The sequence below is a fragment of the Stegodyphus dumicola genome, chromosome 1 (assembly GCF_044657685.1).
Source record: "Stegodyphus dumicola isolate Sdum_Otavi_A_Nest chromosome 1, ASM4465768v1".
NCBI classification, from domain to species: domain Eukaryota; kingdom Metazoa; phylum Arthropoda; class Arachnida; order Araneae; family Eresidae; genus Stegodyphus; species Stegodyphus dumicola.
Window position 1 is genome coordinate 129,321,297 of NC_140768.1, and position 17,112 is coordinate 129,338,408.

At 30.4% G+C, this 17,112-nt stretch overlaps 2 protein-coding genes across 6 annotated transcripts; one reads left to right on the top strand and one right to left on the bottom strand.

Moving 5' to 3' along the window:
* Window positions 1–2,210: 2,210 nt before the first annotated feature.
* On the bottom strand, window positions 2,211–5,933 carry LOC118196407 (uncharacterized). Of its 4 annotated transcripts, XM_085820485.1 has the most exons (6): window positions 5,853–5,933; window positions 5,161–5,337; window positions 4,224–4,289; window positions 3,654–3,722; window positions 3,450–3,518; window positions 2,211–2,351 (listed from the first exon to the last, which is right to left on the bottom strand). In XM_085820485.1, exons 4-6 carry the CDS (start codon window positions 3,678–3,680, stop codon window positions 2,220–2,222), a joined length of 228 nt encoding a protein of 75 aa, XP_085676611.1. In that variant the 5' UTR covers window positions 3,681–3,722; window positions 4,224–4,289; window positions 5,161–5,337; window positions 5,853–5,933; the 3' UTR covers window positions 2,211–2,219. The 4 variants fall into 4 exon arrangements, with proteins under 4 accessions (XP_085676611.1, XP_085676608.1, XP_085676592.1 ...); XM_085820482.1 differs by lacking the exon at window positions 4,224–4,289 and having other exon boundaries at window positions 5,853–5,932; XM_085820466.1 differs by having other exon boundaries at window positions 3,654–4,289; window positions 5,853–5,932.
* LOC146999240 (uncharacterized) lies at window positions 5,869–15,463 on the top strand. 2 transcript variants are annotated; one of them, XR_015042121.1, is made up of 3 exons: window positions 5,869–6,138; window positions 6,913–7,394; window positions 7,532–15,463. XR_015042121.1 is itself a non-coding variant. In XM_085820463.1 (2 exons), the coding sequence occupies exons 1-2, from the start codon at window positions 6,019–6,021 to the stop codon at window positions 7,252–7,254; spliced, it is 462 nt and encodes a 153-aa protein (XP_085676589.1). In that variant the 5' UTR covers window positions 5,869–6,018; the 3' UTR covers window positions 7,255–15,463. The 2 variants fall into 2 exon arrangements, 1 of the variants encoding a protein (XP_085676589.1); XM_085820463.1 differs by having other exon boundaries at window positions 6,913–15,463.
* The last annotated feature ends 1,649 nt before the right edge of the window (window positions 15,464–17,112 follow it).

Here is a 17,112-nt window from a genome sequence, read left to right on the forward strand (position 1 = left end):
AACCAACCATGCAGCCAGCCTGTTCGGAAATAGAACAGAAGATGGAACTCCCAGCATTCAGTAACTTTAACCATTCAGCTGTTGGTGGGCCTAATTATTATTCAAAGAGACAAGCAGCAATTTTTCAGTGACAACTACTCTACTTTTTTACAGACAGAACTGAACAGCAAAAACTTCTTAAACTCTTGATTAGATTCTAGTTTACTTTCTTCCTTTTAAAAGCAGGAGATGCAAAACTTTGCCACTGCAGCCTTTTATTTTGAAGAAGCTTCTTGAGACCAATTCCACGGGCAGTCAAATAATATTTTATTATATTTGTTTTGATATTGCAACACGAGGGAACATTTACCTTGCCTGCTTTCTTACAAATCATATTAACAAATTCTACATCCATAGTTACATTTTCATGTATTATTTCATCTCGAAAATTTTGAATTATTTTTTCACACAGAAGGCACAATTTAAAAATTTCTGGAGGACATTTAAGCCCACCTAAATTTGCAAAATTAATTATGTACTGCTTATTTTCATCAATGGAAGGAGTATTTTGCTCACAAACTAAGAGAAACTGTGAGCATGAATTACAAGCATTTTTCAAAACAGAATTTATTGCAGCTCCTGCAATATAACAGACGTTATTTTCCTCACTAAGGGTGAGATTCTGTAGAGATACACCAGAAACTTCTGGTATGGTAACAGGCTCTAAAGCTTTTTTCTCCTTCAGAAATTCAAATTCATCTTTTGCATAGTTTAATAAGTAAATATCTGAATCAGTAGCATAACTGGAGTTCTTAATGTCAGATATAAACTGAGATAAACAGATAAGCTTTAATGCTTTCACAGCTTGCAAAGCACTTGGCCTCAAACCAGCTTTTCTGCGTATCTGAGAAAATACATTTTCTAGAGCATCTTGTGTCAATCTGCTCGTCAAAATAAACTGAAAATCATTCAGAAAACATGCCTCTGCTAACTGTATGGCTGATAAAGTAAAAAGAATCAAACCAGTATGTAATGGTTTCCACCCTTTACCAATTTCTATAAGCTGTATAACATTAATAAATTCAATAACTCAATTTTTTTGCTTTTATTTGTCACAGAAATTGAGTTTTTTCTACATCTAGAGGATAGCATTTGAAACCACTGACATATAAATCTTATCCACCATGCTGTTGTAAGAGCATTAGGGCTTATCTCTTTTAAAGCTACTGCCTTCTCCAATCCCACAGCTGTTTTAATTGAAAAAAACCTCACAGCAGAAGCAACATTCATTTTATCAAAATGTGAGGGGAAGAGGTCTTCTTTGCTGAGATGATGCATAGTTCTCAAACCACAATTTTGGTTTGTTTCAGTAATCCAGATATCTTTTATAAATCCTGCAGATATGTGCAAAGTAACCAAATTTTCTTTATTGCAAACATAACTGGGCAGTTTTATACTATGATTAAGAGTTGCAGACCAGAGATTTTTTAAAAGATGTGGCACATCTGCAAATACATAAATAATTTTGCCCTTAATTTCAGTAGTGAAATTATTTCTTTGGTTTTGAGAAACAGATATTCCCAAAGAATTCCACAGGCTTCTATTTACTGCTGCCATATCGCTAACAATACCAACAACATTAAATCCAACAGAATTGACAGCTTCGATAACATTGACAACAAGTTGTTTGAGCTGGCATCCTATTACCTGTCCAGTTATCTCATGGGCAACCACTTGCTTCCATTTCAGCTTCAGACCTCTTAGTAAAATAACTAAATAGTGATTTCCTGCACCCTTTTGATTTCCTAATGTACATTTACCAATAAATTTACGTTTTGAAATATCAAAATCAGGATTGCCAGAAATCTCCATTTCATCCAATGATAAAATACAGTCTTTATCACTAGCATTCCTTTTTTCTCCTTTAATTTTCAAAAGTTCAATCATGTCACTGATGACTCCAAAATTAATTTCAAGACCTTGAAGTCTTTTATTTAAAGTGCTGTATGAAGGCACAGGAAAACCTATTCTGTGCAAGTAATTATAACCATGCTTGCCCAAGGCAAATCTAACTTTGAGGCCTTTTATTATTTCCCCGTTAGACCATTTTGCAATGCTTCTACGAGGAATTTTCAACATTGCTGTTTGTTCATCTGAAAGAAATGTTTTCACTCCTTTCAGCAATTCCTCATGTTGTACTTGAAGGTCATGAAGTTGAATTTCAGTGCTATGCCATTTTTTTAAAACATTAATTTCATTTTTTTTTTTTTTTTTTTGGTTGCTCTAAGTTCTTTCAGTAATATTTTGTTCTGGCATTGCAGAAGCGAGATCAATTCAGTCTGCCGTTTTATAAAATTCCTTAAAAGAACATCCTGGAATAAAGAAAAAATCTATATGAATAATCATCAAAGAAGGGGGGAACACAACAAACAAACAAGAAAGATCTGAAAGGTTTCAGAGTTTAAATTACACCCAAAGGGGCTTTTTTTGACATTTTGTGTTTTACCTTTATTTATTAAATATCAAGTTTTTCACACTTAAACTATAAAATTCAGTTCAACAGCAATATTGCAAGATAATTTTAAAATGAGCATATCTTCAGAATTCCCGATTCATTGTCTCACACGCCGGAGATAAAAGTGTCTTTTCTGTACAACATTGCCATTGCTCGCTTTGAAATCCTCAAGTTTGTTAATCAAAAATTCGTTAAAGTTTTACAACATATAAAATCTATATTAAAACAAATTCTGAATTTCAAATTCGGGCTTCCAGATGTCCATATTCACAGTAGAATTAAGTCATTCAAAATGTGATGGCTCTAGGTACCGTTGTTTTATCAGAATGCGAAAAACATACATGCATTTATGCAGATTCTTCACTATATAATAGGGTGATAATATTTGGTGGCAACAATTTGAAAAGTGATGCAGCCGTTTATAGTGTTTCAATACAAAACGAAAACAATAGTCCTTCAGGGACAAAGCCCCTTTGGATTAAATGCCAAACTTAAACAGATAATAAATCCACAACATAAAAATGCAACTTCCAGGTCTCTTTTCCTACACTGTGTGGGTTTTTAAATTTGACTCTATTGTTTTCAGCATTTTCTAGATTATTTTTGTTTTAATTTCTAATATTTAAAATTTATTTCACTTAAAAATAGATTTTTAAAATTCATTTCCAGCTTTTCAAGGGATCGATTATCTCCATAATCATGAGCAATTTAATAACACAAATTATCAACTTATATCCCAGCCTTCACAAATGCTGATGAAATTAATTAAAATTAATTACAATTCGGTTGCAAGATGAGTCTAAAGGTTGTTTTTGCAAACAAAACTGAAATTTACATAGAGAATTTGCAACTATTGATGAAATTAATTACATTCCTTTTACCAAAAAATTACTTTATAGAACATTTTAAATGTATATAAGGAAGCAATTTAATTATACATTAGTTATCAACTTACATCAGAGCCTTCACAAATAGATGGTATTTCATTGCAAAATGAGGCTAAAGGCTGTTCTTGCAAACAAACCTGAAATGTACACAAAGAATTTGTAAATGATGATGAAATTAATTACATTCCTTTTACCCCCCTCCCTCAAAAAAAAGTTAATAGAAACGTTTTGTATAAGCAAGCAATTTAATAATACACTAATTATCTACTTACATGAGATCCTTCACAAATAGATGGCATTTTATCACAAGATGAAGTTGAAGCTTGTTCTTGCAAACAAACCTGAAATATATATATAAGAAATTTAGAAATACAGATAATATAAACTACATTCATTTTAAGAAATAATTATTTTAAATAACATTTTATAATTCATAAATAGATAATAAATTGTTAACACTCAAAATTCAAAAATAATTCCATAGCACAACAGCCAGATATAGTACAGCTGTTTAGCAACCATAAGACAAACAATTTCATATTTCAGAAAATGTATAAGAATTCATTAATATATGTAAAACATATGACATTTAATAGCTGCTCAAATGAAAACATAGCATAGATTCTTTACTAGCAGCTGTTATTTAATCAGAAGGTAATGCTAAATGTTGTTGCAAACACACCTGAGATGTACTGTAATGTACACATTTGCAACCACTGGTGAAATGAAATGAAGTGCATGATTATGAAGATGGAAACATTTAAAAAAAAACATAGTACAGTTTTACGAATAGATGTTAAAAAACTATTAACATTTTTTAGAAGTGCAATATGGCAATTTACATCAGATACTTTGGCAGCAAAATTTATTTCTCCAAAATATGAAGCTGAAGGTTGTGGCAAATAAACCTAAAAGAAATTATAATATATGAAATATGTGGAAGTGAAAGAAATTATAAACTCTGATCGGATAAAAATAAATACAAATAATCATTACCATTTTAAAAGTAACTTTCAACTTATAAAAAAGCATAAATACATTGGACTGTTCATAGCATTCATACTTCTTAAACATAAGTAAATATTACATTAAATTATGAAACACATATAAGTAAGGATACCTGAAAATGCTGATAAATAAAATATACTTAATGTAATTTTAATAATAAATAATATAAATAATCCTAATAAGTTTTGTAAATCTTTAAACAAAAAATAACAACATTCAGACAAGACATATAAGGCATTAAAATATACATTTAAATCAATGTATTATAACTATATTATTGTATTACTCAAGATTAAAGTTATTAATTTCAATATTATTTCTTTTACTTACTCCATACATATTTCTCTCTATTTATCCGGAATTTAAAATTAAGCAAAAAAGCAACTTTAGTTTAATACAAATTTTGATTTAAACTGTTTTGACTTTGAAGGCAATCAGATACAGGTTTCTTTCTTTTAGGAGCAAATTTGAAGAAACCAGACCCATGTATGACTGTCCTCGAAAAACTACAAAAACTTTATCCAAAAACTACATCAAATTGAGGTTTTATGCCTAATTTTCAATATATGATTATAATAACAAAGTACATACTTAATTATATATATAACAACAGCAAAATTTTAATTTTTTAATCTCATCTTAGGGACTGTAATTACAGCTTTATCACATGCCTTAATTTCAATATTTTGATTATTTTATAAAGCAATTTAGTCCATTTGTAATAAAAACATATTTTTTTTATGAAAAACCATAAAAATAAAAAACACATACATTACAAAAATTGGATGTAACTGAACGGTGCTTTGGTAAACCAATGCCTTTTAGACGCTGTGGGGTCAACAGTTGTGGGGGATTAGGCACATTGAAAAGAGTTGGCACAGCACTGGGCTTGAGTTTTTTACGCCCATCTTACCTAGAGCATTCAAACTGATTTTCTTCAAAATGTACCTGCATATTTAACAAAAGCATGCATGAAATTTAACATTAAAATCAAAAGCACTAGTATTTAATTACAGTTACATATATTATATTAATTTAAGAATGTAATTTTCTGATAAAATTAAATTTTTTTATGAAAATAGAACAAAATTTTTAAAAAGTAATCATGTTTGTAAAACTACTTAAAACATATTTCCTGCACACACACTAAAAATAAATTTAAAGTACCTATAGTTAAAAATATAACATTAAGATTTACTACTACAATAAAGGATAATAATGGGATCAAAACGATTCATTGAATATTTAAATTAATATTTAACTTCTTAAAAATGTCTAAAAATACAGAATATAGGTAAAATCCTAGTATACGGTGCACCCTTGGCGTGACTTTAAAAAATTATCGCCAACACTAAAAATGATCCAAAAAACGTCTATATATATACTATACACACATAGTATATGTATATACACACATAGTATAATATATACTACATACATAGTATATACTATGTTTAACTCACGGAGTATAAACAAGGAGGGGAAACTGGTATTACAACTTTTTCCAAAAATGGTCCACTTTTGTCGCATTATTTATAGAGGGCGCTGCAATCGTTAGCTGTTCTACTTTTCGTAGGATTTGCCATAGGCAGCAATACAGAAAATATTGATTTGATATCAATTTCCAGTATGAGTAATTCTTGTAATGCAACCTGCTTCGTCCCCGGATACAACAGTGGTTATACATCTGTTAGGCAGAAGAATAAAAGCTTGGAAATCAAGAATCCAAGTATATTTAGAGCTCCAAAGGTGAGCAACATTTATATCATGTCTGATCACAGTCAGACGAATTTATATAACTTTACAGAACGTCTGGATTGCTAGTAAATAAGAGGGTATTTAAAAAGTAATAGACTGGAAATTAGTTAAATATTTCACAGAACTTTAAATTGGAAATTAGTTAAATATTTCACATAACTTATGTGCATTTGCATTTCATGCATGAAAGCAGGCAATCCTAAGATTTTTAAAGTTAAATAAATTTCTGGAATTATGCAAGAATGATGGAATATTTGCCTCTTTATTTCATTTACAGAAAAGAAGATTAACTCATTTCCCCTTCTTTTCCGTTTGAAGTAGGTTTTTATAATAAATGGAAATGAACACTATGCTGCTTAAAATTAACTTCACTTGCATGGTTGAGTGAAAACATAACAGCAGATAAGTGTAATGAAAAATTGATTTTCCATGAGATAAATTCAGCATATTATAAGTTATGAATATTATAAAATCATGCCACATAATTGAATGGCTGTTAAAAATTAAGATTTAAATCTTGATACACTGCACAGTGAGAACCATTATGCACAAGGATTTTAAATTTGAATGTGTAAAACTATTCAAGCGTTAGTGCTGCAATTAAATTTTAATTTGCCATTACTATTTTCAAATTAAATTTTAATCATTAAATATTAAATTCGCATCAAAGTCACGTTAAAAAAATTGCATACAACATGAGTATTTTAATTTTGTATGTAACTGAATTCTGATATTTATACATACTTGTTGAAATATATTTTACAGGATCCTGTGCTGCTAGACAAATGGACACATGCAATTCCTCGGGCCGACCAAATACTTTCAGAGAAGGATGTTGTATGCGAGCATCATTTTGCAGAAAGTGATATAAAACAATTTTACGAGATGAAATTGTTCAATGGGACAATATTCAAGTTGGAAATGGGCCGCCCTAGACTCCAAGAAGGAGCAATACCCTCAATCTTTCCAAATCTGCCTTTATATTTATCCAAACCGTCACGTAAAAGAAAAACACCTGCTGCAAGAAATGTGCGTGTGAAAAGAATGCTCCATTGGTTGCAGATAATGTTGCCGCTACTAAAAAGGATTTTACATTTCCACTGTTGACTGAAAGTCTGCAGAAGATTTCCAAACCGCATTGTTTGTGGACTGTAAATTCTGTAGTTGAATTCATTGTATGTGCTCGATGGGCAACTAATTACATGTGTGAAAAAAGGGTTATAATTGATAAAGATATGACTGTAAAGGTTAGTTTTGTTTTGACATTTTTATAATTTCAGTATTGCACGTCAAACTGCACTTGGTACTATTGTGCTACATATTCATTGCTTTTTTTTTTTCATGTGTAAGTTATTCTTCACTTATTTATTGCTATTTTTTTCAGATTTCTATGTTATCTTTTCTGAATTTTTGAGCTATGAATAGATGGATTTTTTTTTTTTTTTTAATTAAGGAAATTGTCAGAGATGATACTTGTCTGTAGTGTCTTAGAAGGATTATTTTTCAATCAAAAACATGTTCTCAATAAAAAATTTTAGTTGATCTTTACAATATGGTAACTGGTAGTTTGGCGACATTTTGGAGGCGATAAAGGTTACTACCTGGGACTTTGGTAATAATGTGAGCAGTACTCAGTTCCGATTACGCATTATTTTGTGTGGGGGAAATGAGAGATCATGGGATATGTCATGTGATATTAATGGACGAATTACGGTTCTTTAATCGGAAAAGGGGGGAATTTGGACAAGTATCTGTGGATGTATATTATTTTGTATTAAGCTTCATTGTGTGTTGTGTGAAGTAGGGTTGAATAATTTTGGGATTGTATGGCGCTGTCTAAAGCGAATTCTAGATGTGATAAAGAGAATTTTTTTTTTATCAAATTCTATCAAATTCGGAAAAAAAATCGTTCAGTAATTTTATTGAATCCATAATAAAAGTGAATCCACCATGTAAGGAAGATTCGGAAGAAGATTAGGTCAGTTAGACTTTGTTAAGAATGTGAGTAGTATTCTGTTCTGATTACGCATTATTTTGTGTGAGGGAAATGAGAGATCATGGGATATGTCATGTGATATTAATGGACGAATTACTGTTCTTTAATCGGGAAAAATCTGGGAATTTTGTATTTGGCTTTATTCTGTGTTGTGTGAAATAGTGTTTGTGAATTTTTGGATCCCATGGCCGTAACTAAAGTGAATTCGAAATGGGTATTTAGTGGTATTGAAAAGGATAGTAAGAAATGTTTTTTAAGCTTGTGCGAGAGAGAAATAAAGGTGTTTTATTATGTTATTTATTTTACCTGGTATCTTGCTTTGAAAGATAAGTATGATTTTAAAGATTCTGAAACAGAAGTAAGGAAAGTGTATCCGCCACGTAATCAAGATTCTGAAGAAGATTAGGTAAGTTAGTATTTTTAATTATTTGAGGATATTATTTTTATGCATTGTTGTAAATGTAAGGTGGAAAGGAATTTGGTATTATTGGGAAAATTGTTATTAGCAATGATTTAGTTTAAAGTAATTAGGATTGTAAGGTAATTTTTATTAATTTAATGTATGTGCTCATTTATATTTTAAGTAGTGTTTTTGAATTTAATTATATTTTAATGAAATGATAGTTATTTTGTGAATTTTATGCTTGTAGGAATTTGGTATACGTTTAAGTTGAAATAAACGTGCATGGAAATAATTTAAATATTTGTAATGCTTCATGTATGAATTCGTTGGTGACGTGTATAATGTAATAGATGATTTAGAGGTAAAAGTTTTTGGATATTTTATTTATTTTATATGTGGAAATGTTCATATTTGTAAAGGGTAAATACTTTTTCGCGATCATGTAATTTCATATATGTTCTTTTTACCGGGTTTAAAGATTGAGAAAATTGTCATGTATTTTTGTGAAATTTTTCTGATTTATGAGAAAAAAGCAGTGTACATGGATATAGTGAAGAGTGTGCGCAATGCCGTTTTTGTGCAATTCTGGGATGTTTTTTTAAGTAAAAATAAGTCGGCGTGTACATGGTTTATGTGTATGTGTTATTTTAAAAATGCGTAAGGAGGATGGTATTGTGCAGTTTTTCCTAATTTTGCAGTGAATATTTGTCATGATTAAGCAGTTTTGTTTGATAAAATTTCTAGCATAAGTGTAATTCGGCTAGTAGATTGTTGGAAGAAGTGTTCAGGAGATAAAAAGAAAAGAAACATGTCTTTACTTCGTGAAGACAAAGTGGCGGCGGGGAAAAAAAATAGAGGGTTGCTGTAGGAGAGTTGGTCGCCAAATTTTCGCCAAAAAATCGCCAAGTTACCATAATGTAAAGATCAACCAAAATTTTCTCCCCGTAGGGTAATATGCATCTGTCAATTTCTTCCTAGGGTAATATGCACTGTGATCCAATAAAACATTGATCTTGCATTTCTAATTCATTGGTCAGTGTGTGTAATACCTTATATGCAATGATATTAAATGTATATTATTTTATAGATAATATTTCTTGCTTTCTCATTGTTTTGATTTAATAATGGTATTTTGTTCCCATGTCTAAATAATTGGGTGCTAACTGGTCCAATTTTAATTTTTCAGCCAGTGTATATTGTTTGTCTTGCTGTTTTGTTTGTTTTTATCCAAACATGATGTGTTAATATGTACTAAAGATGCAATACCTGAATTTAATAATTTTTATGTACCTTTAATTAGTATGGCTAATGTTATGCAAATGCTAATTGTTATACTATATCATTAGATTGCAATGCTTGTTTGAAACACAAATTCACTTTAGATCCAGGTGAATCAGCAATCTTGCTCAGCAAATTTCTGATCCATGTACTTCAGAAATTACCAACGTTTTGAAAAATCCTGCCTTGCTTAATTCAGCAAAAGTACATAATTTCTTCATAAATGATTCAATAAGCTTCTTATGTTTGTTTTGAATAAATGAAATAATGCTGGGTAAAAGTTTACAATTGTGTGCCCCTTGTTTATTGGCAATTCTTTTTTGACGCCAAGATCGGCGCCAGGAAGGCACAATTTCACGATGGCCGCTACACAAAATCAAAATAAGAAGTCAAAGAATTGCACAAGATCTGTGTCCATGTTTTACTTAAAAATCCCATCTGTTTTTACTTAAAAAAACATCCTAGAATTGCACAACCTAGGCAAGGCACACTGCTTTAAATATGTCCATGTACACATCAATCTATTTTCATTTAAATAAAATCGGGAAGCTAAAACAAAGTTAAAACTATCGTGGTAACCAGAAGTGAGGTTTCATCACCAAACTTTTTTAAAAAATGTCGCCAATCGAGCTGAATTAGTTGTTGTCCCACTAGCACTGAAATCCTGTGAAAATGAGAAATTTCTCATATATCCCATCTTGGAGTTCAGAAAACGTATGAAATCTTATTGAAAGATTCTTTTAGAAGGGTATGTATAATGACACAAAGAATTTTGTTCTCCCGTATCATTTACGTAACAAATACAAATCTTTCACTCCTAAACAGGCTCCATTTAAAGCTATCAGAATACCTAAATATCCAAATGACTTTTTTCCGTGTATATTGGTTGTCCTGTACGAAATTGTGGACATGATCTCATTATTCTAGATCATTTTTCTAAACATCTTGTTTTATGACCTCTCAAAAATCTCACTGCTGAAACTATTACAGCACATTTATTACAATATATGTACCTGGAAGACCAGAAATGATCTTGATTTAGACACAATATCCTTCACTGGTGTTTGAATCGATTACCAAATGCTTGGATATTAAATTATCTCACTGTATTCCTCAGAGACTTGAGTATAATGAACATGTTAATACCTGCATCAAGAGCTCTTTGCTTATACTTCATGAAAAAGGTATTCCATTTGAAAATGCATTGCTTATCCATCAAAATATTTATAATGGTACTGTTCATCCTTCAACTGGTTATTCTCCTAATATTCTGCATTTTGGAAGAAAATTATCATTACCTTTTAATATGTTTAATCCTGATCCAAGGCCATTCAGGTGGAAAAATCATATTATTTGTGTGATCTTTTAACACAACTAAAACTAAGTTATGAGCATGCCTATGAGATGTTGGAATAAAGCAAATAGAACTGAATACTTGAAAAATGTCATATAAAGATCATTCAATGTTAATGATATAGTGTATGTGAAATCTAAGGTTACATTCCAGCATAGGTTTTCGAAAACTTTTTCTTCTAAAGTAAATGATGTAAATTATGTTATTTGTGCACTTGACAATGATTTTTTGGTTGATCTTTACAATATGGTAACTGGTAGTTTGGCGACATTTTGGAGGCGATAAAGGTTACTACCTGGGACTTTGGTAATAATGTGAGCAGTACTCAGTTCCGATTACGCATTATTTTGTGTGGGGGAAATGAGAGATCATGGGATATGTCATGTGATATTAATGGACGAATTACGGTTCTTTAATCGGAAAAGGGGGGAATTTGGACAAGTATCTGTGGATGTATATTATTTTGTATTAAGCTTCATTGTGTGTTGTGTGAAGTAGGGTTGAATAATTTTGGGATTGTATGGCGCTGTCTAAAGCGAATTCTAGATGTGATAAAGAGAATTTTTTTTTTATCAAATTCTATCAAATTCGGAAAAAAAATCGTTCAGTAATTTTATTGAATCCATAATAAAAGTGAATCCACCATGTAAGGAAGATTCGGAAGAAGATTAGGTCAGTTAGACTTTGTTAAGAATGTGAGTAGTATTCAGTTCTGATTACGCATTATTTTGTGTGAGGGAAATGAGAGATCATGGGATATGTTATGTCATATTAATGGACGAATTACTGTTCTTTAATCGGGAAAAAATCTGGCAATTTTGTATTTGGCTTTATTCTGTGTTTGTGAATTTTTGGATCCCATGGCCGTAACTAAAGTGAATTCGAAATGGGTATTTAGTGGTTAAGGTTGTGCGAGAGAGAAATAAAGATGTTTTATTATGTTATTTATTTTACCTGGTATCTTGCTTTGAAAGATAAGTATGATTTTAAAGATTCTGAAACAGAAGTAAGGAAAGTGTATCCGCCACGTAATCAAGATTCTGAAGAAGATTAGGTAAGTTAGTATTTTTAATTATTTGAGGATATTATTTTTATGCATTGTTGTAAATGTAAGGTGGAAAGGAATTTGGTATTATTGGGAAAATTGTTATTAGCAATGATTTAGTTTAAAGTAATTAGGATTGTAAGGTAATTTTTATTAATTTAATGTATGTGCTCATTTATATTTTAAGTAGTGTTTTTGAATTTAATTATATTTTAATGAAATGATAGTTATTTTGTGAATTTTATGTTTGTAGGAATTTGGTATACGTTTAAGTTGAAATAAACGTGCATGGAAATAATTTAAATATTTGATATTAAGTATTTGTAATGCTTGAGGTATGAATTCGTTGGTGACGTGTATAATGTAATAGATGATTTAGAGGTAAAAGTTTTTGGATATTTTATTTATTTTATATGTGGAAATGTTCATATTTGTAAAGGGTAAATACTTTTTCGCGATCATGTAATTTTATATATGTTCTTTTTACCGGGTTTAAAGATTGAGAAAATTGTCATGTATTTTCGTGAAATTTTTTTAATTTATGAGAAAAAAGCAGTGTACATGGATATAGTGAAGAGTGTGCGCAATGCCATTTTTGTGCAATTCTGGGATGTTTTTTTAAGTAGAAATAAGTCGACGTGTACATGGTTCAGTGATATTTTAATGAAATGATAGTTATTTTGTGAATTTTATGCTTGTAGGAATTTGGTATACTTTTAAGTTGAAATAAACGTGCATGGAAATAATTTAAATATTTGATACTAAATATTTGTAATGCTTCATGTATGAATTCGTTGGTGACGTGTATAATGTAATAGATGATTTAGAGGTAAAAGTTTTTGGATATTTTATTTATTTTATATGTGGAAATGTTCATATTTGTAAAGGGTAAATACTTTTTCGCGATCATGTAATTTCATATATGTTCTTTTTACCGGGTTTAAAGATTGAGAAAATTGTCATGTATTTTTGTGGAATTTTTCTGATTTATGAGAAAAAAGCAGTGTACATGGATATAGTGAAGAGTGTGCGCAATGCCGTTTTTGTGCAATTCTGGGATGTTTTTTTAAGTAAAAATAAGTCGGCGTGTACATGGTTTATGTGTATGTGTTATTTTGAAAAATGCGTAAGGAGAATGGTATTGTGCAGTTTTTGCTAATTTTGCGGTGAATATTTGTCATGATTAAGCAGTTTTGTTTGATAAAATTTCTAGCATAAGTGTAATTCGGCTAGTAGATTGTTGGAAGAAGTGTTCAGGAGATGAAAAGAAAAGAAACATGTCTTTACTTTGTGAAGACAAAATGGCGGCGGGGAAAAAAAATAGAGGGTTGCTGTAGGAGAGTTAGTTGCCAAATTTTCGCCAAAAAATCGCCAAGTTACCATAATGTAAAGATCAACCGATTTTTTCTCAGCCATTTATAGAATTCACATCAGTTGCCTTCGTTTGGCTCCTAAAAGATTCTCCCACACTTCAGTACACTTAATTCTTTTTTTTTTTTTTCACTCATTTCTTTTACTATCATAGAACATTATTACAAGTTATGCAATATGTTAAATTTTTCGAAATTTAATTTTATGTGTCTTTTGTTGATTTCTTGATTGTGTGAGCATAATCATTAGAATTTAAGGCTTGATCACCCTTAAATATCATTTCGAGATTCAACGACATTGTGCCTAATATATAAGTGCATAAGTGTTTGATTTCAAAATTTCCTGGTATGATGTGATTATAATGGTTTGTATTGTGTTTTCATCCTGTATGTGATTTATCTAATTAAGTGTAACTGGGGATGTACAAAAATTGCATTTTGCTTTATCATAGAAATACTTCATTTACAATTCTGTACTGTGTACTTGCAATATGGTATATTCGAAAATTTTATGTACCATATTTATATCATGCACTTATATGTATTTTGCATAAAAAGTTGCTTGTATTGAATTATGGAATATTTAAATAAGTGGTTCTATGTTTTAATGTTAAAAATTTTGTTTTTGTGTAGATGGCATGGTTTTGGTTATACCTAAATGAAAAAATCTTTTTATTTAAAATGTAATCTATGTAATATGTATTTCAGACCGTTAGCTCCATAGTGATTGTCATGATTTTATATGAGGCTGGCACCATGATACCGGAATTTTTATTATGCACATAATTAATTTTTCCTCCTTCCCTCAAAAAGGGGTGAATATCTGATGAGGTCACATTAAATTTATGTCCTTGGAATTATTACAGCCATCTAGAACCAGATAAGGGATTTCATGTGGTGACAATATTTTTGCCAACAAGTTTGTTATAACATGACCAAACTATGTCATCAGACAACTAATTTCAGTTCAGTTTGTTTGCAAAGTGAAAGAAATATTATGATTGGTTGTTCTCGCTGTGGAATATTTTCATTTTGTTTCTTATCTTCTGCAATGTCTGTACTTTTAATTTTATCAAGAATTCCTTTTTTTTATTTCACTATTCTAAATTATGATACGAGTGCCCTTTCTAAATTCATTCTGGTCCTTAATGTATTGATGCAAAATTTAATTAAAAAGTCCTTCTTAAGTGTTTTTACCTTTTTTCTCATGTGAAGACTTTATTCGTTTAAAGCTTTTTGTTTTGGCTTTCCAAGTTTTTATCCTATTAGCTGAACCCCTCTTTTGATGATGATAAATTTTTAATCTTTGATGATGTGGAGATAAAGGCTTCGTGCTAAGTGCTCCATAAATTAAAATTTCTTGATCCTTGATATTTTCATTGGTTGAAATGTGTAACTGTGCTAGCTTATAAATAGTGGGAATTAGTGAATCTCTTAGTCTATTCATTGTTTTTTCGCTTCCCTCTGGATTTCTGCTGCGTGTATTCTTCTTCTTTCAAATATGTTGTAGTTGGCATTTCTTCGCCCTCTTTTGCAGTTAGCGGAATAAGCCTTACTACATTATGGTATTAGTACTGGAGATGTTTTATGTAACCCCCCCCCCAAAAAAAAGTGATGACAGCTGCCGTTATTTTCCGAATTTGAGAGACAGCCCTTATACTTTTCTTTCTGAAGTATGTTTGACTTTTTGTCTCCACTTACCGTATGAGAAATGTTGAATGTTGTTAACGAAGGCTGTGAAACTACACTCAGTGCAGAGAAATACAAATTTTTTACGTGCCAGGAGGCATTCCACCGTGGCGGACTTCATGCAATCAATATGGAGCAAAGTCTGACGAGAATCAATAAATAAACGATCTTTGAAAATGTATCCAGGACTCTTCTTTTCCTTTTATTGGACAGCTCACCATGACATGGCAAATACCATGATCCTACTTTGTGTAAGCCACTGTACTACTGAAGTATTCTCTTAACACTACACACACTTCCTATAGCTCACCCTTGTGTGTAACAATATAAAACAATACTGCTAAGATTGTTTCAGGATTATTTATATAATTACTGTTACATTTTTATTAAATTTTTGTTATTTAATTGAACTTGTTTCTTTCATTGCGAGTCTTTAATCGTTGAAAAAGAGATATTAAATTGAGAATAAAAAAGTAAATAATTACTGCAAGAGAAAACAGACTTTAGTTTTGTATAGTTAATGATGTTTTTTAAATACCGCAGCAAGCATACATTAGGTATTCTGATATTAAACTGGTAGTTTTGCAACAAATGTAATTAGACTCTATTAGTAAATGATCAGTTCAACAAATGAAAATAAAAAATATGGGATCTTTTCCAGTAAAACATAACACATGGAAAACATTTTTTTCAAAAAAGCTACATGTACCAATTTGAAACTTAACAGCGAGAAAATATCATATCATTATAACTGTGATAAAATTTTTCTGAACATAAGAAATTCATCTTTTAGGCTATTGAATGGGATACAATGACTTTGAAAACTTATTAACTACACTTAATTTCAGGGAGAGGGAACACTATTGTAGGTAACGAGAGTAATATATAATTTAACCATGGCCAACAGTTCAATGTCTTCATACAGATCCTTTGGAGGAAAAAAGCACATGTACTTTTTTATGTTTCACGTGGAAAGACCAGGAAAATGCCCATGCAGCTAGCCTCTCGGCGGGATTCGAACCCAGGACCAAACCAGCAGTATTTGGTGACTTTTGCTGCTCAACTGCTGGTGGGAAAGAACAAGGTGCTTGCAAATTGAACACAAATTTAACGAATCACTCTAGCCTCCTATAGCTCACCCTTGTGTGTAACAATATAAAACAATACTGCTAAGATTGTTTCAGGATTATTTATATAATTACTGTTACATTTTTATTAAATTTTTGTTATTTAATTGAACTTGTTTCTTTCACTGCGAGTCATTAATCATTGAAAAAGAGATATTAAATTGAGAATAAAAAAAGTAAATAATTACTGCAAGAGAAAACAGACTTTAGTTTTATATAGTTAATGATATTTTTTAAATACCGCAGCAAGCATACATTAGGTATTCTGATATTAAACTGGTAGTTTTGCAACAAATGTAATTAGACTCTATTAGTAAATGATCAGTTCAAAAAATGATAATAAAAAATAGGGGCAGTAAAACATAACACATGCAAAGCATTTTTTTCAAAAAAGCTACATGTACCAATCTGAAACTTAACAGCGAGAAAATATCATAACATTATAACTGTGATAAAATTTTTCTGAACATAAGAAATTCATCTTTTAGGCTATTGAATGGGATGGAATTTTCCTCCTTTGGAAAGAAAAGTGGACATGTACTTTTAAAATAAAAAAGATCTGCATTATATTTTTAGTTAAAATACTGCATTTATTGGTTAGAAGTTAGTTCAAGCAGGACAAAATTAAAGATAGATTGAATTAGTCAATATTTTTTACTCTTTATATTTAATTATGAATAATATAGTTCAGCATAACCAAGCG